General features: G+C 42.2%; 1 protein-coding gene across 2 annotated transcripts; it reads left to right on the top strand.

Annotated features, from left to right (window-relative positions):
- The first annotated feature begins 10,554 nt into the window (after positions 1 to 10,554).
- LOC307027876 (uncharacterized protein) lies at positions 10,555 to 20,343 on the top strand. 2 transcript variants are annotated; one of them, XM_079662556.1, is made up of 5 exons: positions 10,555 to 10,989; positions 11,999 to 12,343; positions 17,583 to 17,760; positions 19,032 to 19,296; positions 19,813 to 20,343. In XM_079662556.1, the coding sequence occupies exons 2-5, from the start codon at positions 12,131 to 12,133 to the stop codon at positions 19,847 to 19,849; spliced, it is 693 nt and encodes a 230-aa protein (XP_079518682.1). In that variant the 5' UTR covers positions 10,555 to 10,989; positions 11,999 to 12,130; the 3' UTR covers positions 19,850 to 20,343. The 2 variants fall into 2 exon arrangements, with proteins under 2 accessions (XP_079518682.1, XP_079518683.1); XM_079662557.1 differs by having other exon boundaries at positions 19,032 to 19,323; positions 19,813 to 20,342.
- The last annotated feature ends 6,400 nt before the right edge of the window (positions 20,344 to 26,743 follow it).

Genomic DNA, 26,743 nt, shown 5'->3' with positions numbered 1-26,743 from the left:
AGAGAAAGGGCCAAGTGTATTTGAGTGGACAAAAGAGAAATCCCAAATACGAAAAATAAAATTATACAATTTACAGATATGTATACAAATATATATATATATCCTATATACACTATGTATAATGATGGTGTATGATGTAAAAGGAAGTGTGGTAGATAACAATTAAATATAGAGTTACATACAGATCCATGTTACAGCAAAAGATGGAATAACTAAGAAGCACGCAGTATAATAATAATTACACGCAACAATTAAATAACTGCTCAGCATCTCCACCACAATCCCAATCTGCTGTGTCCTGTTTTCCTCCCTTCTGCATAACACCCCATCACACATACGAAACACAATGCAGAGTCCGAGGGTGTTAAGAGTATGTTTATTTAAATGTCCTCCTCTCTACTGGCCAACACAGGGAGCATATGCTGGGCGTAGAATTTTTCCAGGAGGAGGAGATTTCCATGCCATGCAGGGTCTTTGGGGATGGGGATGATGATCGCCTCCTTCGTGGTCCACAGTAACAGAGACTCCGGTCTGTGATGTGCAGCTGTTATATAATATACAATACATTTTTGAAAAACATTTGATCAACAAAAAAGGTTTATTAATTAATCAATGCACTCTAAACACATACCAGTGTACCAGAGGGAGTCACACACAGCTGTGCCTAGATAACCAAACAAATTGACAAGATAACCAAAATCCTTGAATCTACACACAGCAAATAAACTCAAATGACACAACGAGATGTAAAAAGGAGATCACACATATAGTCGATATAAAACTACTGGTCGCTTCAATCTGAAGAGCAACTAAAACAAAACACGGGAGTGTATCTTGTTCTTGTGAACACTAATGTTATCCATAGCATACACAGAGACCACGAAGTTCTTAAGGAGAAAACTAGTTGCTAAAACAAAACAAGTTAGTGCAGGGCTCTCAAGTTTTCAGAGTGAGATTTTGGCAGCGGTGTTTGGTACTCCAACTTTTGGCTCCCCTCAAAGTTCCCATGAAGCCCTCTGCGGCGCAACTTGGTGGGCGGTACCCTGGAAAGAAATCTCTGCGTGAGAAATACAAGGTGTGGCGTGTGAGCGTGTGAATGGAGTGAAATGCTTGAGAGCTCTGTTAGTGTACCTTGTTAGCTAATGTTAGCTAGCTGACATAAACCTTAAACATTGCACTCATATTACTCACTGAAACCTTGTAAAGCCGGTCCCGCATGCTGGCTCTTACAGAACTGACTAACTCCCCTTTCGTGTATGTATAGCTCTCAACATGCCCAGACTTGTAGTGATTTTCACCTCGTTTTATACTTTTTCGCCTCATTCTGAAAGAAACAGGTGAAATTTGCTAACGTGAGGGCCATCTTTGTGATGGTGACGCGTATTGTGCGAGACCAGAGACCTGTAGTTCACTGAGCGGTTTCACACTAAAAAATGTGTAACTTCACAGTTTTACGACACATTTTTATTTTTTTGACTTGCAAAATGTTCTTTTAATTTGACAAACATCATATGTGTCATTCGTGGCACAATTCAAACGGGATCGAAAGATGACTTTTCTCTCTCAATGTATAATTTTCCGCTTCCGGGGTCCCTTGGGTCGGAAGTAGATGGGCGGGACTTCGCCTCTCTATAATCTTGTAATCTACTATGGTTTGTCAATGTCTCCTTTCTGTCCATATCATAGAGAACACTTTCACTCAGCTGCCAGTTAATTTGGCATTTTTAAACTTATATCAATAAAACTAAACTAAAATGTTTATTTTAAAACAACACTAAGAATAATTCACATATTCACGATTTCCTTTTGGTGGTGAATATGGTCATGTTTTGCATTACGATTCATCCTTCAAGGACCATGAATGTATGTGTTTGAATGACCAACCAAAAAATGAAGATGACAAGTAAAATCTGAGAAATTCCATAAAAATATATTTCTGATATTTGGATTTCTTTTGATTCAAGATCAAACTCAAGAAACCACGAACATCCCTGTGACTTTAAAACTTAAAGGATAGAAAATGTTCCATTGCTCCTTGGTCGTTCTGTTCAGCTCATTTTTCTTTTTCTTTCCCTTCCTCTGTCTCTCCAACCCTTGTCGGCTTATGAGGACATGCAGATGACTCGTGATGAATAGTGATGAGCATATGGGACAAATATGTATTTGTGTTCATGTGGATAGTTGTCAATGCTATACCTGGAGCCCTTCTTAGTCTCTGTCCCAGCTTTAAACTTCCCGCATACCTCTGGGAGAAGACATCCTGATTCTGTCAACAACGACTCCGACCGGCTTTACTGAGGGCTTGACTTCACCTCCAAAGAGATGAAGCATGCCGGAGGAGAGAAGGGTATCCAGAGACAGAGGAGGAGCAGAAAGATAAACTGATACAGAGATTTGGCAAACTAATAAAAGAAACACAATTAGTAAGAGAGTGTGTCGAGAGTAGAAAAATATTCTATCTACTCTCCTAGTTCCATTGACAGTATAACACACTGTTCGTTATCAACCCTCATATACAATCAGTGTTTTGTTTCCCAATAAGATGTTTAACGCTGCTACGGGTTTCAGTAAACAGTGTCAGTGTGGCACTCCACTGATAAACAAACATCTGCAAAGCTCTTTTTTGGTCCAAACATTTGGTTTTAAGAATACCAATACCATATAAAGTCTTGTCTGTGAGTAGATGACATTAACAGCCCAAGTGCCGCTGGTGGGTTTTTTGTAACTCTGTGTAGGATGTAAAGTGTATCATGAAAAAAAACTTCCAGCTTCTGAAATAAGGATTTAAATGTATCTTAATTTTTGTAGCTCAGTATCACCTGTGATTTCATTGGCTGTGTTTGTTGTTTTATGTTCATTATTATACAGTATTACGTTCATGATGATCATTTGGGTAGGTGGCTTGGGGGAGAGGCCTAAAAAGGACAGGCTGTAAGTGTTGCCAACTTGGTGACTTTCTTCCTAAATTAAGTGACTTTTGCTGCTTGCTTCCATCAAAAGAAATGCCAACATTAAGCTGGGAATTTCCATTTTTTAAATCTAGCTTACTGTTACCTTCTTACAATATACAATCTATAAGAATTCAAGATGGGGTAACAGTTTTAGAAAATGTTATATTTCTGTTAGGGCTGTCAAACGATTAAAAATTGTAATCAGATTAATCACAGCTTAAAAATTAATTAATCATGATTAATCACCATTCGAACTATGTCCAAAATATGACATTTCTTTATGTAGGCTATATTGTTGTGGGAATGGAAAGATAAATGAAAGAAGGCGGATATATCCATTTCACATACAGTATGTATGTATGTTTATGATAACATTGTTCTGTGTGTCAAAATGAAAGACAGCCAACACACCTATCAATCATCAAACCGTGGGGTGTTGATTTCTATCAACGGGGGAGTACTTCAGGAAAGTCGACGGGGGGGCTAGTGGAGTACTTCGTGACCACAGTGTGAACGTTGTGATCAGCTGTTTTAGCGCAGTTCTCCAGTGAAGGGGGGGGGAGTCTCCCTCCGCCTACAATTCCGTTGTACAGACCGACGTTAACAGCAGCCCTGTCTGTGCACACGGAGACCGACTCTGTCGTCCGGTGATCTAACCGCCTTCTGGAAAAGCTTCACAAGTACGTCGGTACGCAAATGCGCTTTGTGACACAAGTGACGGTACGCATTTCAGATTACGCACATAACCTGCGTACCAGTTATGTGCACCCCTGTACTACAGCAAAAGTATTCTCCGTCGGGACTTCCTGCAACAACACCACGCCGTTATCTTGATTCTGATTGGCCAGAATACATTATCAAAGATGTTCTATTGAGAAGACGATCACTACGTAACAAAAGTTTTCAAAACCGTTTCTGGTCTTCGGTATTTCCAGACAAGTGGCTACTGAAATCAATCGTACTAACTGCTGTCTGTGCAATTCTCGACGCGAGTTGGCGGACTTTATTTTGCTTACTTTAACATCATTTTTCATTGTGGGGCTAAGCCATTTCTTGGTATGGGTGTAGCCTACCCCAGCCATACCCTGGCGTTGCCACTGGTGGGATGTATGGGGCGGGCCATTCTGCACATGTGTTAAATGCGTTAAATATTTTAAGGCAATTAATTCAAAAAATTAATTACCGCCGTTAACGCGATAATTTTGACAGCATTAATTTCTGTATAACTGTACCTAGGGTTAGAGTTATTCAATAGTGTGTCAAAGGGATGGGGCCAGGGATGGATCCTTGTGGAACTCCAGTGGAGATATGAAATGGTTAAACCATAAACCCCAGCACGTGCATTCCGCTCTGCATCAGCCAAACGGCTCGCTGCACCGGCAGTGCGAGGGGGACCCAAGTTCCAATCAGCAAAAACACGTTGGTTTGCTATCCTGGCTCCAAAATGGTGGAATGAGCTCCCCATTGAAATCAGAATAGCAGAAAGCCTACACATCTTCCGGCGCAGACTGAAAACTCATCTCTTTCGACTCCACTTCGAGCAATACAATTAATAACAAAGCACTTATATACTAATAAAGGACTGGCTTATCTAAAGCCAGTTGAGTAGCACTTGACATGTTTTGGCTCTATGAAACCTGATGTACTTATATGATTCAGTTTTCTTCAAGTTTGTATCTTCTTGGTCGAATGCACTTATTGTAAGTCGCTTTGGATAAATGCAATGTAATGTAATATTATTGGTAAGGTAGGATAATTGATCACAGCTAACTGAGAATTGTTTCTTTGACAAGATAGGAGAGCTAGTACAATACTGTATCTGTGGCAAAAACAATTTATTTATTTGCAAGTTGAATGAAAGACAAAAAAAATAACATTGTATATTTGAGCATACAATATTTACTTCCAGCTTCTTACTGTATGTGGCAGAATTTGCTGATCTTCTCTATATAATCATAATTCACTAAGATCTAGGAAGGTCAAAAAAAGAAACTTTCAACTTGGATTTAGAAAATGTAATAGGATGTGGTCCTTATGGGCCATTGTTTGATGGAGAATATATATGGCTAATTAATTGTGCATTTAAATAAATGTAAGTATTAGTCCTAATAAAACTGAGGTTTCATTCTTTGATTTAAGACAGTTTAAAAAATATATAATTTCTAAATATAATGTGTGGATGTGTGTGTGTGTGTGTGTGTGTGTGTGTGTGTGTGTGTGTGTGTGTGTGTGTGTGTTTAGATTCACTTTATCATGCTCTAATCTAGGCTCTACATACTGGATTAAGCCCAAGGTTCAGATATCATTAGTCACAGAGAAAGTTTTTGTATCAACAGCACTCACATTACATAAGCACGGTAAAGCCTTTCCAACTGAGAGGCTCTTTGTTTTGAGTGGTTAGCTTGCTTGATTATAAGTGAATCCATTAAGCCCCCATATGGACGTGTTGATCATCAGCCTTAATCAAATGTCTTAATTAAATAGTTTAGCGTTTCTCAGCAGGCCCTGCGCTCCTGTGAGCATCACAGTCAAACCTTTGTTTACCTGGATTATTAAATTTGCATAGGTATTTGGATTCTCAGCATTGTTGAATCCTTTTTTTGTTTTTGGAGAAAAAGATCCGCTATTGGAGTGCAGCTGTCCCAACACAAGGTGTTTTTGTTCACTGGTTTACAAGATGTACAAAAGCTCAATCATAACACAACACATTTATGATTTTGACATTAGGATAAGCTTTGCCCTAGAGCTCCAGAGAGCTGTTCCCTTGATAACATGAATCCTCCTCCACTGAAAACGTGTGTGTACTAAGTACCTTTTACCATTATTGAGGAAGTTAGCTTGGATTACCCAGGAGGACAAGGGATATGCATGTTCACTATGTTCAATATGTTGCAAGCTCCAAAAATAAAAGTACATTAACCAATTCTGTTTTATTGCTAGTGTGGCATACCAACCCAGTCTCATGGCATTTCGTGTTCACAAACATGATTTGTAATCTATTGATTCGTGTTCACCAACACGATTTTCCCCTTTTTTTCGTGCTGCACAGCACGATTTTAAAAGCAATGTATTTCTATTGCTAGTCTCACGGCATTACGTGTTATAGGAAAACCGAAAGCTGTGTGGTTCATGAAAACATGTTCTTACTCAATAGCAAGCCATTGCTTTTATTTGATCTCACCAGAATGCGTGACTCCACGACTCCTTAACACCGCATTGCGTGGTGGAGTCACGACATTTGTTAGATTTACGTGTCGGCACCACGCAAACAAAGCCAATGTAAAGTGAATGAGGCTCCTTTGTCGTGGTGCACACGCATTTCTACAACGTCCTGCAGTGAGCTTTTTATTCTATAAAACGTTTTTAAAATCTACTTTATAGCTTGTAGTAACTCACGGGAGGCTTGTTTTATTTTATTTGTATTCATAATAATTGTTATTTTTCGTCAGAATGCATTATGGTGCATTTTTTACCAAATTTGTTTTCTCAAAAAACAGTGCATTGTGTGTAATACAACTGTGATTTTTATTAAATTAGTTATTTTTTAAGGAAGGCCAGAGCTTCAGCTGTGTCAAATAGATTGTTCCCTTTAGTTTACGTTATTTAAAAGACAATTATATTCCTATTTGATCAATAAAGGGGTATTGTAGGCCAATATTAGTCATTTAAAAATATATAATGATGATAATGATGGTGAAAACCACTCCCCCCACATCGGAATGACGATAGCTACTGACTGTATTTTAAATGCTTTTTGTTTAATAGTAATAATAATCATTTTTATTATAACAACAATAAACCAGAAGAAGATTCCGACGTTACCACGGCAACGTTACGTCGCGCTTGACGGCAACATGACGTAGCCACGTTACGTTACCCACAATCACCTCACTTTCATTAATTTCATCTGACAACGGACTACAGTAAGTATCTAAAATCAAGGGGAGTTTATTTCTTTAAAACACGAAATAATATTGCTTTTATTTATTCCACTGTAGCATAGTCTCTATAGCGTTTCATTCCTGGATATAAGGTTGAGTTTTGTAGTGTGTTTAGCTTTTACAATAGGCTACGCGCAACCTACTGTCGCGGCCACGTCCAGCTACCAGCTACTAGCGGCCTCCGGCCTTCCGGTCAAAGTTTTTGCTGGATAGCATTTATAGTTTATACAGCTACATAATAATAATAATAATAATGCATTTTATTTATATAGCGCTTTTCACGACTCAAAGACGCTTTACAATATGAGGGAGGGTAGACAAACAAGGACAGGCAAACAAGTAAGTATAGTAAAATAAATAAAAAGGCAGTCAAGAGGAAATTGATTGAGAGGAGGGGGGCTTATGGGTAGGCAGAGTTGAAAAGATGTGTTTTGAGGCGGGACTGAAAGACTGTGAGGGACTCAGAGTCACGGAGATCTTGGGGGAGGGAATTCCAGAGCCTAGGAGCTGCCACTGAGAAGGCTCTGTCCCCAAAGCTGCAGAGTGTGGATGTGGGAATGGATAGGAGTCCGGCTGCGGTGGATCTGAGGGACCGTGGGGGTTGATAAGGAGTGAGAAGGTTTGTGAGATAAGGGGGGGCCAAATGGTGGAGTGCTTTGTAGGTGAGGACCATAGTTTTGTAATTGATGCGATGGGAGACAGGAAGCCAGTGGAGCTCTTTGAGGACTGGGCTGATGTGATGCCATGATTTGGTATGTGTGAGGAGACGTGCAGCTGCATTTTGAACCCGTTGGAGTCTGTTGAGGGATGTAGTGCTGATGCCGTAAAGAAGTGAGTTGCAGTAGTCAAGGCGGGAGGAAATGAAGGCATGGATTAGTCGTTCGGCTGCGGGGCGGGTGAGAGAGGGTAGGATTTTTGCAATATTGCGGAGGTGGAAAAATGAGGTTTTGACTGTTTGGCGGATGTGAGGTTCGAGGGAGAGGGTGGGGTCAAAGATTACGCCAAGGTTGCGTGCCTGATTGGAGGGGGAAACAATGGTGCCATCGATGGTGAGTGTTATGTTAGTGACCTTGCTGAGGGTGGATTTGGAGCCAATTAGGAGGAGTTCTGTTTTGTTGCTGTTCAGTTTGAGGAGGTTATGTTGCATCCAAGTTTTAATAGCTGTCAGACAGGAATCGATGTGGGTAAGGGGTGGGTTATGGAGGGATTTGGTGCTGAGGTAGATCTGAGTGTCATCAGCATAGCAGTGGAAGTCCAGGTTGAAGTGGCGGAGTATCTGACCGAGGGGCAGGATGTAAATGATGAAGAGGAGGGGTCCAAGTACTGATCCTTGAGGAACACCTTGGGTGACTGAAGCTGTGGCAGAGGAGTGGTTGGGGAGGGAGATGAAGTGGGATCGTTCAGTGAGGTAGGACTGGAGCCATCTGAGTGCAATACCTTCAATACCAATGTCCCTGAGTCGGGTGAGCAGGATGTTGTGGCTCACGGTATCGAAGGCTGCACTCAGGTCGAGGAGGATGAGAATATTGAGGGAACCAGTGTCAGCAGAGGTGAGGAGGTCATTGAGGACTTTGACGAGTGCAGTTTCTGTACTGTGGTGAGGACGAAATCCAGACTGAAGGGGTTCATAAAGCTGGTTGGTTTGGAGATGGCAGTGAATTTGATTGGCTACAATGCGTTCTAGAGTTTTTGAGAGGAATGGTAGGTTGGAGATGGGGCGGTAATTAGTGAGGGAGGAGGGATCAAGACCAGGTTTTTTGAGGATTGGAGTAACGGCAGCAGTTTTGAAGGCAGAGGGGACGGTTCCATGGGACAGCGAGGAGTTGAAAAGGTTAGCAAGATAGGGGCAGAGGACGGGGAGGCAGGACTTCAGGAGAGGAGTGGGTAGAGGGTCAAGGGAGCAGGTTGTGGGATTGAGGAACCGATCAGATGGAGTATTTCAATTGGGGTAACGAGGTTGAACTGGGAAAGGCGGCGCTGGGGAGGATGAGTCAGGAGGTCAAGGGAGATGGGGGGAGAAATGGTAGCGGTGGAGGTTGGGGGAGATGCTTGTATATCAGATGGAGCTGAGAAGGAGTGGTTAATGGCGTTAATTTTGTCTGCGAAAAACTGGAGGAATGAGCTGCAAGTAGCGGAAGTAGAAGTAGGGAGGTTATCAGCACGAGGTTTGAGGAGCTTGTTAACTGTGGAGAAGAGGGTCCTGGGGTTACGGGAGGGGTCAGTGAAGATGTTGGAGAGGTAGGCAGATTTAGCGGCAATAAGAGCATCTCTGTATGAATTGAGATGGAGTTTGTAGCTTATGTAATGGACTGTGAGGGATGATTTCTTTGAAAGACGTTCAAGTTGGCGGCCTCGCTGCTTCATTTTACGCAGTGCGGGTGTGAACCAGGGTGAGGAGGTCTTGAAAGTAACAGTTTTATTTTTGAGGGGGGCTAAAGTGTTGAGGGAGGTGAGTAGGGTGGAGTTGAGGTGGTTGAGCAGATCGTCAGGTGAGCTGAGGGTTGCGTCCAGGGGGAGATTAGACGATAGCAGTTCAGAGAGATGGTTATGGTCAATGGAATGTAGATTACGGAAGGTGATGTTTCTGGGTGGGCAGGGGTTTCGGGTGGGGGGGGCAATGTTGAATTGTATGAGTTTGTGGTCGGAGAGGGGAAATGGGCAAGGGTGGAGGTCAATCACTGGGAGGTTGGTAGAGCAGACGAGATCAAGAATGTGTCCTTTCTCATGGGTGGGGAAGGTGACATGTTGGGTGATAGAGAAATTGTCCAGTAGGGTTGTGAATTCGGATGCCAGCTTGCAGGTGGGTGAGTCAATGTGAATGTTGAGGTCACCAAGTAGTAACATACGTTGAGACAGGGATGAGGCAAGTGTGAGGAACTCAGTGAAATTGGAGAGGAAGGAGGGATGAGGTTTAGGAGGCCGGTAGATGAGGATGACTGTCAGTGAGGGAGGGGCTTTGAAGGCAATGAATTCAAAGGATGATACTGAGGGGAGGGTTAGTTCTGTGATCTGGATGTTCTGATTGTGGATTACAGCAAGGCCGCCACCACGGCGGGAGGGGCGGGGTTTAGTGATGTATTTAAAGCCAGGGGGGGATGTTTGGTTGAGGGAGAAGTCATCGGGCTGTTGCCAGGTTTCGGTGAGCAGAAGGAAATCAAGGGATTTTTCCAAGATTAGTTCATGGAGGATGAGGGCTTTCTTGTTGAGTGATCGGATGTTAAGGAGGGCAATATTAGTTGAGTGGGAGGGGCGTGGTATGGTCACAGGCTGAAGAGGTGAGAGGTTGTCCAGGTTGACAGTGCGGGGAGGAATGTGAGATGGGGGGGAGGAGCGGAGAGGAGGTGGAAGGAAGTGTGTTATTATCAGTTTTTGGTGGTTGAGGGCGGTGGAATCCACTCCAGGTATTTGGGCCAGCTCTGAGCAGAGGGCAGTGGAATCCACTCCAGGTATTTGGGCCAGCTCTGAGCAGAGGGCAGTGGAATCCACTCCAGGTATTTGGGCCAGCTCTGAGCAGAGGGCAGTGGGATCCACTCCAGGAATTTGGACCAGCTCTGAGAAGAGGGCAGTGGAATCCACTCCAGGTTTTCGGTACAGCTGGGATTGTAACGGACCAGTGGTGGGTGTATAATATGGAGTAATACATTTGCTCAGATGACTTTACAGTTGTGGGACATGGCGGTTAGTCGACCAGATAGATGTTATGGATGATTTTCCGGACTGGGAGTAAACAAATCTGCGTTTGGAACCTCTATGGACATACCTCGGTCTGCGTAGAAGCCCGAGGCAATTGATGACAGACAAGCTTAGAGGAAGCGCAGAAAAGTTGTTGAGATTAAAAAGTTGGGAGACAGAGTATTGTAACATCGTAGTGCCGCGGTAGGATGCTAGCGTTAGCACAGCGCTGGCTATGGTTGTAGACCAGCAGCGCTGAAAGTGGAGCTGTTGGCAGCCGTCAGACAGGATGAGAGGTCAGTTGCAGGCTGTCCTTTACAGCAGATGGGGGGACCGGCAGGAAGAAGAACCAGAGTCAGGGCCCACGGGGAGGGGCAGGACGAAGAATGGGGCTGGTTATTTGATGGATGGAGCAGCGTTAGCAGGTAGGTGTAGCAGGGTAGAGAACCAAAGCGTCCGTCAAAAATGGCAATCGGGTGTAACAAATATGTCCAGATCAGAACAAAAAAACAACAGAATAGTTAGCAATCTATAGCAGTAGAAAGTGGTCAGAAACTCTTAGATTAACACAAAGAAAGACGAGATTTTCGGACAGAGAAGCGGCGAACAGTCAGCGCCAGCGTCCTCTCACGCCGAAGGGAATAGTTAAGACATGACGTGACATTATCTGTCTCCGGCACAGTTGGATAGTGGAGGTGCCTGCTAGAAAAATATCTTTAAATGCATGTATTTGCACATGTGTTGTAAAGACAGTGTTCAACACAGAGTTTTAATAGTGGCTAAAGGGCATCGGCGATGGAGTGGAACAAAAATGTGGAACTGGAGTTTTTCCAGAGGATTTGACTGGCCAGTGGGGACCACCCAATGTCCCACTCTGAATCAGAAATACTTAATTGATCTCCGGGGGAAATTGGGATTGTTACATTGTAGAATTAAAATATATAGTAGAAGATATAAGAAAAACAAGTATGTAAAAATATGTGGGGGGGGGGGGGGGGGGGGGTGCTGGCTGAGGGGAGAGAGGAGCTTTGGATTATTGTTATTGATTAATGCATCAGTGTTTCTTAGGGTCAAAAACACTAAACTCACAACTTAAAATGAAAGCATTTAATTTATTTAATAAAAGAACACATGTTCAATGTGAAAAGTGACAGTAGATATAGATTAGTTGCAATTTGGTGCTATATATATATATAAATTAATTTTTTTTTATAAAAAGGTGTTTTTAAACACCTTGAATTTCAGGGGGAGCGCGGGGCTCCGTTGTCGGGCCGCGGCGCCCCTCCAAGACAATGGTAGGGGAAACACTGATATGCACAGTATAAATGCATAATGTGTGCCAGAGTAATGCACAGATTAATTATTATTACATAGAGTATTGCACAGATGTTACTGTTATTCTAAATAATCCTATTTATTTTTCCTGTTTTACAGCTTCATTACAACGCTTACTATCACCAACACACACATATCCACACACCCACACATATAAAACCAACGGCACTTTTAAGAGACACTCTTTCTCTCACTGTCTCTTATTCTATCACTCTCTCTCACTTTCTCACAATGGCTGGAGGGTCACAAAAAAAGACCTGCCCAAACTGTAGAGAAAATATTTACTGTGGAAATAAAATCTGCCCACTATGTGAAAATCCACAGCCAAACAATGTGAGACTCAAAAAGAAAATGGACAAATTCCAAAGCCAGCAGAAGCAGTGGTTGTCATCCATGAGTAAAAACAGAATCAAGTCCCACGTTCTTGATGACGCCGCCCTTCTGGTATGTAGTTTACAGAATTATCTCATTCACCAAAAGTGTGAAAAGTAGTTTTATTACTTTGACAGAGGATTATAAATGAACTGGTATTGCTTCACATCCACAGTATTAACTGTATCATTAATGAGAATATAATTCATGATTAATGATTTATCAAACAGAATTAACTATTATGTGTAGGAAGTTTAGAAACTTCTACACGGACCACTATTGCGGTAACCACTATTGCGGTAAGCATGTTGTAACTTCCGGTTGTTGTTGTCATCTCCGGGTATCCCGTGTGCCTGTTCTGTTGCTGATAGCTTATTATCTTAACTTAATCGATCGTTTTAAAACTCTTGATCACGGCAACTGCCTGACGTTGTAATCACACGTTACTACAGCTTAAGCACTCACAAACTCTCCTTCTCTTAGCGACTGTAACTCCACAGTTGCCTACACTCTTTTCGGGTTTGCTAACGGTAGCTACTTTAGCTTGATAGCTAGCCATGGCTCTTTCCCCACCCTCGGGTGCTATTTCCTGCTCTAACTGTCTCATGTTTGGTTACTCCCCTACCTCCTTTACTGGTACCGATACATGTGTTAAATGTAGTATAGTTGTTAGGTTGGAGGCGGGAATCATAGCCATAGAAGCCCGGCTCCGCATCTTAGAAAATAACTCAGCTACATTAAAGCCCATGTTAGCCGGTGCGGACCGGCAAAAGGTAGCTCCTCTTAGCCGTCCCCCGGCAACTCCCGAGCAGCAGGGAGAATGGGTGACTGTTCAGAAGGGGCATAACGCGAAACCCGCAGGTCCCCACCAACCCGTTCACGTATCTAACAGATATTCCCCACTCAGCGAGACACCCGCTGAGAAGCCAACTCTGGTTATTGGTAGCTCTATTATGAGACACGTGAGTTTAGAGACCGAAGCGTCCACAGTCACATGCATTCCGGGGGCCAGAGCGGGCGACGTTGAGGCGCATCTTAAACTGCTGGCTAAAAATAAACGTAAATACAGTAGGATTGTTATTCACGTCGGTGGTAATGATGTTCGTTTACGCCAATCAGAATGCACCAAACTTAATGTGGCGTCGGTGTGTAGTTATACTCAAACAATGTCGGACACCGTAATCTTCTCTGGTCCCCTCCCCAATCTGATCAATGATGACATGTATAGCCGCATGTCATCATTTCAGCGCTGGTTGTCTTGGTGGTGCCCAGCAAACAATGTGGGCTTCGTGAATAATTGGACAGCCTTCTGGGGAAAACCTGGTCTGATTAAGAGAGACGGCATTCATCCTACTTTGGAAGGTGCAAATCTCATTTCGGCAAACATTTCAGGGCTCTGTGGACTTAATCCATGACAAACTGGAGTTGAGACCAGGAGGCAGAGTCGCAGTCTTACACGCTTCTCTGCGCTCTCTCCTAGGCAGTCATCCATAGGAATCCCGAACCCAATAAAATACCCAATATTAACGGTGTGTGTGTCTGCCCAAGGACAATTTAAGGTAAAACCTAATAGAGGTGTCATACATAATAACCTAATAAAAGTAAATGTAACAACTACTACAGTGCAACAAAACAGGAAGATTAAATGTGGTATCTTAAACATAAGATCTCTAGCATCTAAAGCAATACTGGTAAATGATTTAATATCAGATTATAATATTGATATATGTTCTCTCACTGAAACTTGGTTGAGACATGAAGAATATGTCAGCATAAATGAGGCCACTCCACCCAGCCATATCAATACTCATATTGCCCGAGGCACGGGCCGAGGAGGTGGAGTTGCAGCAATCTTTGACTCAAGTTTACTTATCAATACTACAAACAAAAATTAAATTATACCTCCTTTGAAAGCCTCATTTTCAGTCTTACGCATCCGACCTGGAAAACTTTGCAGCCAATCTTATTTGTTACAGTGTACCGTGCACCAGGTCCTTATTCAGAATTCTTATCAGAATTCTCTGAGTTTTTATCAGCTTTGGTACTTAAAACAGATAAAGTAATTATCGTAGGTGACTTTAATATTCATGTTGACGATGATAAAAATAGCCTTACTGTTGCATTTAACTCTATATTAGATTCTGTTGGTTTCTGTCAGAGTGTAAATAAACCAACCCACTGCTATAATCACACTCTTGACCTTGTTCTGACTTATGGTATTGAAATTGAGCAACTATTAGTCGAACCGCATAATCCTGCTTTATCCGACCATTTCTTAGTAACTTTTGAAGTACTGTTACTAGACTACAAAGCATTAGCCAAAAGCTCCTGCAGCAGAAACCTATCTGTTAGTGCTATAGCCACATTTAAGGAAGAGATTCCACCAATACTTAACTCGATAGCATGTCTGCATGTAGGGGAGGAAACTTATACAAAATGCACACCACCCCAAATTGATCATGTTGTTGATAGTGCTACAGATGCGCTGCGAATAAAATTAGACTCTGTTGCTCCTTTGAAAAAGAAGAAAATAAAACAACATAGATTAGCTCCATGGCCTAATGCCGAAACCCGCAAAATAAAGCAAAAGTCGAGACAACTTGAAAGGATATGGCGTTCCACTAAACTTAAAGAATCTCGTTTAATTTGGCAAATTACACTCAATGAATATAAGAAAGCGCTGCGTAAAGCCAGAGCAGCATACTACTCTTCATTAATAGATGAGAATAAGAATAATGCAAGATTTCTTTTCAGCACTGTAGCCAGGCTGACAGAGAGCCACAGCTCGACTGAGCCTTCTATTCCCATAGCACTCAGTAGTAATGATTTTATGTGCTTTTTTAACGATAAAATTGTTACTCTTAGAAACAAAATCAATGACCTCTTGCCTTTAACCAGTATAGTGTTATCAACACCTCCCGGAAACGTAAGTTCTAATATTACACTAGATAGTAAACTAGAATGCTTTTCAGCCATAAACCTTGAACAATTAAATTCAATGATTCTCTCTTCTAAACCATCAACGTGTATCTTAGACCCGATTCCAACTAAGCTGTTAAAAGAAGTTTTTCCATTAATTAGCACTTCTTTATTAAATATTATGAATATGTCTTTATTATCAGGCTATGTTCCACAATCATTCAAAGTAGCAGTGATAAAACCGCTTCTTAAAAAGCACAACCTCGATCCAGATGTTTTAGCCAACTATAGACCTATTTCTAATCTTCCGTTCCTCTCAAAGATTCTTGAGAAAGCAGTCGCAAAACAGCTGTGTGATTACTTAAAAAACTATGATTTATTTGAAGATTTTCAGTCTGGCTTTAGAACACAACATAGCACAGAGACAGCTCTGGTTAAAGTCACAAATGACATTCTAATAGCCTCTGACAAGGGACTTGTCTCTATTCTTGTCTTGCTCGATCTTAGTGCTGCATTTGATACTATCGACCATGATATCCTATTGCAAAGACTAGAGCACTTAGTTGGCATACAGGGAACTGCTTTAGGCTGGTTTAGGTCCTATCTATCTGAACGCTCTCAGTTTGTACGTGTCAACGATGAATCTTCCATGCAAACCAAAGTTAGCCATGGAGTGCCACAGGGCTCAGTGCTTGGACCTATTTTGTTCACCCTATATATGCTTCCGTTAGGCAATATTATAAGGAATCATTCTGTAAACTTTCATTGTTATGCGGATGATACTCAACTATATTTATCAATCAAGCCTGATGAAATTAATCATCTAAATAAAATTCAAGACTGCCTCAAGGACTTAAAAACGTGGATGACCTTAAATTTTTTGATGTTAAACACGACCAAAACTGAAGTTATTGTACTTGGCCCGAAGAATCTACGAAACAAATTATCTAAAGATATATTAACTATGGATGGCATTAATTTGGCCTCCAGTGAGACTGTAAGGAATCTTGGTGTTATATTTGATCAGGATTTATCCTTTAACGCCCACATAAAATCAATTTCAAGGACCGCCTACTTCCATCTACGTAACATTGCAAAAATCAGGCATATCTTGCCTCAAAACGATGCAGAGAAACTAGTCTATGCATTTGTTACTTCAAGGCTGGATTATTGTAACTCCTTATTATCAGGGTGTACCAAGAAGTCAGTCAAATCGCTTCAGCTGATTCAAAATGCTGCAGCTCGTGTACTAACCAGAGTTAGGAAAAGGGACCACATTACTCCTGTTCTGGCTGCCTTACACTGGCTCCCTATAGAACACAGGATAGAATTTAAAATTCTTCTTCTCGCCTACAAAGCCCTTAATGGGCAGGCTCCATCTTACCTTAAAGAACTCATTATACCCTATTGTCCTACTAGGGCATTGCGTTCCAAGAATGCAGGGTTGTTGGTTGTTCCTAGAGTCTCTAAAAGTACAATGGGAGCCAGAGCCTTTTCTTATCAAGCTCCACTTTTGTGGAATCAGCTTCCAGTTTGTGTTCGGACGGCAGACACCCTATCCGTTTTTAAGAGTGCGCTTAAGACCTTCCTTTTTGATAAAGCTTATAGTTAGGGCTGATTAGATTCAGCCCCTAGTTTTGCTGATATAGGCTTAGTTTGTCGGGGGACATCTTACTTCTTCCTTCTCTCTGTCTATACGTGTGTACTCTCATGTTCCGATTAACCCAGCTTCCCCAAATTTCTTTCTTTTTGGTGTCTATATACGCCGGGATCCGGAGTCATGGATGATCCTGCGGTCCTGTGTCATGGATTGCGAGTCCTGGATCTTGAGTCGTGGCTGTGGTCCTGGATCATAAGTCCTGGATGGATATACTCATGGATTCATCTTCCTATTATACACACATGCATTTCCAAACATTTGGACTACCTATGTTGCAAATGTATTATCTTTTCAATTTACACACGGCATCTATTGCACGTCTGTCCGTCCTGGGAGAGGGATCCCTCCTCTGTTGCTCTCCCTGAGGTTTCTCCCATTTTTCCCTTTAAACTGGGTTTTCTCTGGAAGTTTTTCCTTGTACGATGTGAGGGTCTAAGGACAGAGGGTGTCGTATTGTCATACTGATATTCTGTACAAACTGTGAAGTCCACTGAGACAAATGTAACATTTGTGATATTGGGCTATATAAATAAACATTGATTGATTGATTGATTGATTGATTGATAGAAAGTGTCTCATAAGTTAAAAATCCCAAATGTATCCAACAAAACATTATGAACAAATCATTTTTTTTATTATGATGCCAGGATATTAGGATCAATTCAAATGTAAACAACAGTTTTGTGTATTTATCTAATTGATCTCTCTACCTCTCAACAATTATTTTCCCAGCTGGAGAAGTTGCATGCCCTTGGCTTGAAGCCCCTGCTGCTGCTGGCGTATCCCCCTACCAAGAGGGTGCCACGGACATCTAAAATGAAGGTTTTGATGCCCATGCATGCCCATCTTAGCACATCAGCCAAGAAATGGCTCGACAATGTGGAGGCCATTTTCAAGCTGATGGTTGCAGGTGAGATTGCATTTATTTAATAACCATCTGCACGAGTCACTCATGCATATATTGACTATCTGTTATACAATGTGTGGTGTTGATTTGTCCTGTTTATTTCAAAGCAACAAAGAGAGTCATTTTAAAGAGCCGGGGTCTCATTTATAACTGTTATGTATGCACAAAACAGGGCTTGAAAGAGGTGTATGCCACTTCCCATGCAAAAGTTGTAATCTATGTATTCTTTTTAATTGACAGAAGATTATGATGACAGGGGAAATTGTCTACAGATGGTGAGGTGGTGAATTGAAGCCAGATTGTAGAAATACATGTTATAAGCATCATTATACGTATAATAAAGCCTATGAGTTCTAATTATATTGCAGGCCAAAACTTAAATAAATACATTTTGTTCACTTATCAAACTTCCATTTTCCAATGATAACCCAGTGTGGGGGATACCATTGACTTTTGCAAATATTGAAGCGATCAGTTTGATTGCTGTAAACATTTAATTAATGTATGATACTCATAATGCTGCATGGTGGACCACTGGCACTGCTTGGACCCCCTGAAAGTAAGAATTAAGAGGGGACAAGTGTTCTGGGACATCCTCCACCACAATCAGAGTCACAGTCACACAGTCAGAAAAAAAATGTGTTTCTTCTTCAAATAAATTGCGCTGAGCAGTGGCTCTGTGGACAACCCTCAGCTTCTCTGGCTCCTCTGCCCTGATGCCAAGCAGATACCTGTGGGTGACATCATACTCAATCAATCTTTTTTTTACAGTTTTGGTTGATTAGGGTTGCCTTTGTTTGCATGTTTTGCACATTGGCCTAATTTCATATTTTATAATGTATGTGTGGGTATTCCATGTTCCTGTTTTCAAACATTCAATGTTCAAAGGTGTTATTGTCATATGCACAGCTACAGCGTAGTTGTTGGAAATGACAATCTTAACTCCCAGGCTCCTCCAACAATACAGCATACAAACAGTACAAGAAGAAATAAAATAGTGCAAGAAGAAACTAGTCCAACAACGTAGGTGCAAAACTAACATGCAGGAATAAGTCAAATATATACTTATAAAATAGAATAAGATAAGACAGAAAGTAAAATGAAATACTAATATGGGGAGGCATGAATGAAAATCTTGTATAAACAGATGTGGATACGTATAAATATATTATATATGAACAGATAACTAACCAATGCAACATTATGGTATTATACATAATAAATAAATAAATATGTGGGCTTTTAAACATATTTGTACTACAAACCCTTTGTAGGTTGGACAAGACTCAACCCAGACCAAGAGGAGAACCCTGACACACCAACACCACCCCAAGACCCACCCAACCAACTGCCCGATGGAAGCTACATCTTAAATTTGGTGCCATGTGATCCATCACCCATCACCCATAGACAGCAACCACAGGAAACAGCAGATCCACCACCACACCAGGCTCCAAGCACCCACCCACCACCAAACCAGGCTCCCAGCACCCACCCACCACCAAACCAGGCTCCCAGCACCCACCCACCACCAAACCAGTTATTATTCACTTGAAATGTTCTGCTGTAAGGCTCTAGGGATGCAATGATTTTACATTTTGATGTTATGATAATAGTCGGAGGAAACATCTCCTTTGTCAGGGTTTTACAATTATGACACTAAGGATGGATGAATGTGTACTTATAATTAGAGGTTTTATAGGATCTTTCCACAACATTTTGGCATTTTCAGCTGCTGAGCCTATTTACCTTTATTAACACGATTAACCCGTTTTCCATATTTGTCAATGAGCAACAGTTGCTGTAAGGAACCTTAACGTAGCATAATGTAGTTGTTTAGAGAGTGAGAACAAAAACACTCAGTGTAGCTGAACTGTTAAAAGTGACATTGGTTAATCGCTGCATCCATACAGTGAAATACCAAATACTTCACTTTTCTTCAAACGTTTCTAAAACAGTATAAACATTTTAAAGTAGCCTAATGAAAATCAATTGAATGTGTATTACTGCTCACTAATTCTTCTTCACCCTCCCTTTATTTTATTTCTTTCTCAGTGGTATGTCCTGGCCTCCATCCTGGCAAGCAGCCTGATTCCCACCCCATGCAAATCCCATTGCCAAAGAAAACAATAAATGTTTTGGTGTTTGTATGTAATTAAAGTGCAACAGTTTAACAACTGCAACAGACTTAACATTTTTTTGACTTGAAGGATTGTTGCATTGTTTTATGGCCACCGGCAATTAATTTCACAGGTAAATTGCATATTGATGTAAAATGAAGCTCAGCGCAAGTTCTTTCAGGAAGACTGGATATATATATATACATTCACTCCGCAGCTGCATATAATCAGCTCATCACAGGCGTTGTCTTTAACATATTACATTTCACCTCATTCTCCAGCAGCCAATCACCGTGCTGCAGCCAAACTTTAAAATGGCAGTCAGCTGTTATTTCAGGTTGTCATGCTGCCGCCCGGCTCCCCCCAATCCACCTCCTCTCATCACATCCAGTGCCAGGAGACCTAGTCCAAAGACCTCATCACATCCCCTCTTCATCCCATCTCCTCATAAAATCCAGACCTTCAGCATCATCACCAGTGTCTAGACCCCGGGGGGGGGGGGGGGGTTCCCTATATGCTCACGGCTCCATTTCCCCCTTTAGATATACCATTTCAGGATTGGGGTCTAATCGCCAAAGACTTAACATTTATCGTATGGCATGTGTCAATAAATGTTCTTTAAACAAAATGAAGTCTCTTCTGATTGAAATACACAGAAGCAGCACACAAGGGGTCCTTGAGATGATAGTACATTATTGAAAACATTAATAACAGAATGCTTAATGCACAAAACATCAAGAAATAAGTAGCCAATGCTTCAATCCTTTGAGAATACACTGTTTTTAGTCTATTTTAATTTAATAATACATTACATTTATAAAGTGCTAAGCTAGGTGGAATAAGGGAAAGGGGTTAGTTGATTAGGAGTTAAAGGCAAGAGTGAAAAGGTGAGTTTTGAGAGATTGTTTGAATGATTTGAGAGTGTTGGCGGATCTGACGTGGCTGGAGAGGGAGTGGGGGAGGCTGCTGCGAAGGCCCTGTCACCCCAGGTCCGGAGCTTTGTCCTGATGGGCTGCAGTAGGTTAGCTTCAGCTAACATCTGAGGCGAAGGGTGGGGGCAAGGTTGTTGAGGGCTTTGAAAGTGAAAAGTAATATTTTAAAGTCAATGCGGTGTTTGATGGGGAGCTCTTGATGGGAGGAATTTAGTGTTATTATTCTTTCCCCAGTTAACTAAGATATGCTGAAGTGCCAGTAGATAACTTCTAAATACCAGTACAGGGGCTTTTATTACACGTTATTGCATTTTTTTGTTGAATTATGTTATATTTTATGAAACATATAAATACTAAGAGTACATACATAGGGGGAAAGTAGAAGGTCAATCATAGAAATATAGATGAAAATATTAAGGAGATACTGTTGTGATCTCCACAATAAAACAGTTTAGTGCAGGACGTCCAAAGATATTAATAGGAGGATGTGCAAAACAGACAAACTAAATAGGCTTCATTTAAACATTAAAGAATACTTTAAGGTAAGGTCTTCTTTTAAATAAGAAAAAGCTTTGGGGGTATCTACAGATAAATATTGAGTCTGGCAAAGTACTTAACGTCTAATATATTGCATAGTTTGTTTTGGAACTTGACAATCAACTTTCCTGCAATGTTAACTAAGTTGAAGCACTTATTTTAACTGATATTATACATATGTATTATACTCTAATAAGATGTGTCTAGATAGTATAAGAAATGGGCAGAATATGACAGTTTAATGGTGGAGGTACATAAATATCGATAGATGTCTTGTAATGCACTGTTGAGGAACCTGCGACCCAAGTTTTTAAAGTCTGACCTTTTTCATCTCTGACCTTGTCAGGTATTGAACATCCAATAAATGAGGAACAGAGAATTATTAAATATAAAACATAGAATTTGTGTGATTATACTAAATGATTTCCAAATAAACACCACTGCATATTTCCAATTGTTACACATGCTGCTGTAACGAAAAAATTGCCCCGCTTGGGATCAATAAAGTATATCTTATCTTAAGATGATCGATGGCTACTGCCATATTTGCAAAATTTCCCTCCGAACCTTGACAAGTGCATGTTTCAAGGCTTATAAATGGACAACAGGAGGGGTCACAAACATAAGACCAGCTGTTAAATAAAGCTCTTCTGACCTTAGCTGTCATGTGGGTATACTAATGCTGCCCATTATGGGCACAAGCAATTTTCACCCATTTATTAATTATATGTTTTAAATGTGATAACACCACTGTGTTTCGTATCCCATAAACCTCTAGGGGTGTACACAGTTTAATACTGGCGACTTCTTATTATGGGAAATACGAAAACGTCTTTTAAAACTACAATTCCCAGTAGAGACGTGCCATAGAACATGGAACCCAAACACACAATAGCCAGCATGTGTAGTTCTGGTGACGGGGTGGGGGAGGGGGTGGACCCGTCCGACTCCAGTTTTGGACCATGTCTCGTGGTTCCATTCCATTTCAAAGTGATGTTGGACACTCGGCGCACTGCCACTCCAACATCCAATCACAGAGCTTGAGGACTATCACGGGGTTTGTCCATGGATGGGTTTGTCGGTTATGGCTAGAAAGGATCCGTCTAGTGCACTGGTTCTCAACGGGGGCGGTACCGCCCCCCAGGGGGCGTTCAGAGAACGTCGGGGGGCGCTGGAAGCAATATTTTTGAAAGGGGGGCGTTGAGGTGTTCTTGGGGGGCGTTCACGAATAATGTCTTTTTGTCATGAAAAACGCTAGCCACAGCGTCTTTTCCTGTACAAAAAGCAGCTGTCAGCATCTTTTGTTGCTATAGGAAACCACAACTCTGCTTGCGATTGGTCAGCTGTCAGCAGTGTTATTACGGGTACGTTCGTAAATGCACGAACGGTCAGTCCGCTCGGACAACCCGTCTGTTCCGCCAGAGCACCCAGCTGTGAGCGCTCAGAGCGCAGCGCTCTGGACTGTGGAACGGGGACGCTCGGAGCGCTCTGAGCGCATTTACGAACGTACCCTACAAAAAGCAGCCGGGAGCGGACCGGAAGTCGTTGTAATTTTGGGATCGCGACTGTTAATAATCTGTGTCACTTTGTTAAATTTTGATATGTTTTCATATGACAAATTCAACTAACAGATTCGAACTAAGTGGTCAGTTTATGAAAATAATACCCGTTTCTATGTCTGCTACGACATGGAAGAGCTGGCTAGCCAGGCTGCTCCACACAGAGCTATGTTTGTTCAAAATTACAACGACTTCCGGTCCGCTCCCGGCACGATGTCTTGTCATGTCACCAGCTAGCCCTCTAGCGTTATCGTGACACTACCCCCCACCCCCTAAATATTAGCATCATCAAACAACAAAAATCATATCACATCAGCAAAATGGCCGCGAAAAAGATAAAATGCAGACAGTACTCTATTGAATATCTTAGCTATGGCTTCATACCGTCTCCTACCAATGCACAACTCCCAATGTGTTTACTTTGCGAACATGTATTTTCCAATGAGGGAATGAAACCCTCACGTTTAAAGGAGCACCTTACCAAGATCCACCCGGATAAGGCAGATAAGGAGCGTCCGTTCTTCCAGGCCCTCAAAGAGAAACATGGTAGGAGCACCATCAGCAGTCTCTTCGCTAGGAAGACCACCCAGACTGACAGCGGGCTAATAGCGTCATATAACATCTCCTTGCTGATAGCCAAATGTGGGCAGCCGTTCACAATCGGAGAGAAGTTGGTACTCCCTGCCATCAAAGAGGTCATATCTACTGTGATGGAGCGTGATCCCACACAGGTGCTGAAATCCATCCCACTCAATAATGACACCGTAGCACGCAGGATTGATGAAATGGGTGCTGATACAGAGGAGCAGCTGTGTGCCATCCTGCGGGAAACTCCATTCAGCCTTCAGCTGGATGAGACAACCACTTCTGACAACAATGTTCTGTTGATGGCCTATGTCCGCTATAGCACCTCCAACAGTCAGGAGATGGCTGAGGAATTTTTATTTTCCAAATATCTGGTCACAGACACCAAGGGCCAGACCATTTTTAATGCACTGGATGCTTATCTACAGGATAAGTCAATCCCGATCAACAATATCCTCGCATGTGCTACTGACGGCGCCCCTTCCATGGTTGGCAGGTACCGTGGCTTCACCACTCTGCTGAAGGAGCAGGTCCCGCATGTCCTCACAGTCCACTGTGTCTTGCACCGCCACAACCTTGTGGCCAAATCTAAAAGTCCACTTCTCCACAAGTCTCAATGTTGCAGTAAAGGCAATAAACAAAATAAAAGCCCACGCCCTGAATAACAGATTGTTCCGACAGCTGTGTCAGGAAAATGATGAGACCTTTGAGCGTCTTCTTCTCCACACTGATGTCCGCTGGCTCTCAAAAGGAAACTGCCTTGCTCGTTTTTGTGAGCTGTTTGACAGCATCGTGGAGTTCCTGGAGGAGGTGGATGCAGCTCTCGGGGAACAGGTGTCATCCAGCCGCTGCGACATCATGTACCTCACAGACTTCTTTGGCAAAATGAATGAAGTAACGCTGAAGCTCCAAGGAAAAGGAGTTACTCTGATCCAGAGCAAGGCGGTCATCCACAGTCTCACCTCCAGGCTGGATCTATACCGGCAGAGCATAGGCAGGAGGCAGTTTGCTCATTTCCCGCTGTTGACCAAGGTGATCTAGCCTAGGCTACTAAATAATGATAATAATAAATAATACATGTAATAAATGTAGGCTACTCTATGCAACACTATATTTGTGTTCCTGGTTAGTATAAATAACTTATGTTCTGAATGTATTATGAGAATAAAGAAACATCAATTAGTAAACTAATTAGCAATAAAATAACCAGTTTAAAATCGGATGGTAACATTCTGCACCGATAACAATTTCCTGGTTATACTCATTGCAGGTGTCTGAGGCTCTTACCGGTGAGCGCCTTCTCATTTACACAGACCACCTGAGGATGGTGAATGCCGATTTGAAGATCCGCTTCAGAGATCTTTTGGACCTCGATGTTCCCACCTGGGTGGTGCAGCCCTTTCAGGCGGACGTGGCGGAATGCGAGCCAGCAATACAGGAGCATCTCATCGACATCCAGAGTGACGATGAGGCCCAGGCTATTTTCCGCACCTCTGGCTGGGGCAACTTGTGGGTCAAATACTCTCAGCGTTACCCGGCTCTCTGGGAGAAAGCGAGGCTGCTTCTTCTGGCTTTCCCAACCACATACCTCGTGGAGCAGGGATTCAGCCAGGTCCTCCACATGCAGTCCAAGTACCGCAATCGCTTGAACTTGACGGCCTCAGGTGCACTGCGACTGAAACTAAGTTCTCTGCAACCCGCAGTGAAGAAACTGGCGGAGAACCACCAAGCGCAGGGCTCACACTAACCTTCCCCCCCCCCGCAATTCGGCGAAATGCAACACCTTTCCGACCTGTTAGTTCTGTAGGCCTAATGTACAGTTTTGTAGCCTACTGTTTGTTCTGCACTGGACATGTGTGAAATTGCTGCTGTTCCGTAGCAGTCTGTTTGTATTCTCTGCTCTTGTCTGAGTTTGTTTAACACTCATAAATATCATTTTAATTCACATTCACATGGCTTTTCTGCTCTCTGGTAAACTAATGATAATGATATTCCAACTGCCCAGTTAAATCAAATCTATTATTTGGCATTCAGTGACATTCTTTTTAAATGATATAACACAGAATTTTAGTCAACATTAATATTCAGGGAAGAAAATAAGTCTACTTATTTTGATGGGGGGCGGTAAGAGACCTGGATAATGGACAGGGGGGCGCTGGCCCAAAAAAGGTTGAGAACCCCTGGTCTAGTGTAAATATGACGTCACGTTCTCGTTGTAACTCTCGTTGTAATCGGAGCGGCTCGGAAACACATCTACAGCAGTAACATGATGCAACATACACATTAATGCAGCAGCAATATTAATAGAGAAACATCAGACTTAATAGTAAAACACTGCAAGGGAACATTTTATTGCACCAGGAGCTATCTTGGGACTTTTACTGCGACAACGTTGACTTGCCTGTGAATACAAAATAAACCATAGTGTTGGTGATCTACAGTGTTGTCATTCTTCTTTGAACACCAACAAGACCGCTAACACCCTATTTCAACAATCACACTCCCTGTCATTGACATAATTAATAGATAGATTAGCTTCTCACCATCATTTGCTGTGGCCAAGTTGGGCGCGGGAAGGGGGGTGTTGAGGGCGCTGCAGCACCCCCTAGCGGCAGGCAGGGGGTGCGTAGCTCCCCTGTCTGAATTATTATTTGACGGTTATTGCTGCTCCCACTGTGCATAATCTGTGTAATATGGAGCCAATAAATTCCACATTGTTGGTAAAATAATATTTGGGCCTGCCCCTAATGTTTTTTCTGTAGCCCCGGACAATTCTACCTCAATAATATAATAAATTAACCGTGCTTTACGTGAACCTCATCAAGACACTAGAAAGGACAGCAGGACTGTCATTTCCCGTGTTCAGTGAATGCAACAGAGGCAAGACACCAGACCAATCAGAGAGTTGCATGGAAATAAAAGTGTGCTTGTGTCATTCAAGCTCGCGGCTCTGTGTGTGTGCGGAAATAGCGCATTTAGTGTGTGTGAGAGAGGGGAGGAGAGAGAAGGACCGGTGCCAGCACCAGGGACCGTGTTGTTAGCATCTGGTTAGCTAGCTGCACTAACGGACATACGGAGCTGTTTGTTCCACAACAAGCTGGAGGAGAGCTCTCCTTTCAGACTGAGAAGCTCAGGTGAGCTAAAGGACTCTCTGAGTGTTTAGATAGTTAACTTTAGTCTAAGTTATCTCAGTGGGTCTCCAACGGTTTGGTCAAAAAATATTCAAAAGATTATTTCCGCAGCACACCTTCAT

Source organism: Notothenia rossii, assembly GCF_949606895.1.
Source record: "Notothenia rossii genome assembly, chromosome: 2".
In the NCBI taxonomy this organism is placed as follows: Eukaryota; Metazoa; Chordata; class Actinopteri; order Perciformes; family Nototheniidae; genus Notothenia; species Notothenia rossii.
The sequence above is the reverse complement of the archived record's forward strand: the minus strand, read 5'-3'. Positions and strand labels throughout refer to the sequence as shown.

What these genes read in the sequence shown, in the direction of transcription:
- LOC307027876 (XM_079662556.1), top strand. Translation starts at nt 12,131, where the DNA reads ATGGCTGGAGGGTCACAAAAAAAGACCTGCCCAAACTGTAGAGAAAAT. An exon ending in TTGATGACGCCGCCCTTCTG is followed by an intron (nt 12,344 to 17,582) that starts GTATGTAGTTTA and finishes TTATTTTCCCAG; the next exon opens with CTGGAGAAGTTGCATGCCCT. An exon ending in TTTCAAGCTGATGGTTGCAG is followed by an intron (nt 17,761 to 19,031) that starts GTGAGATTGCAT and finishes AACCCTTTGTAG; the next exon opens with GTTGGACAAGACTCAACCCA.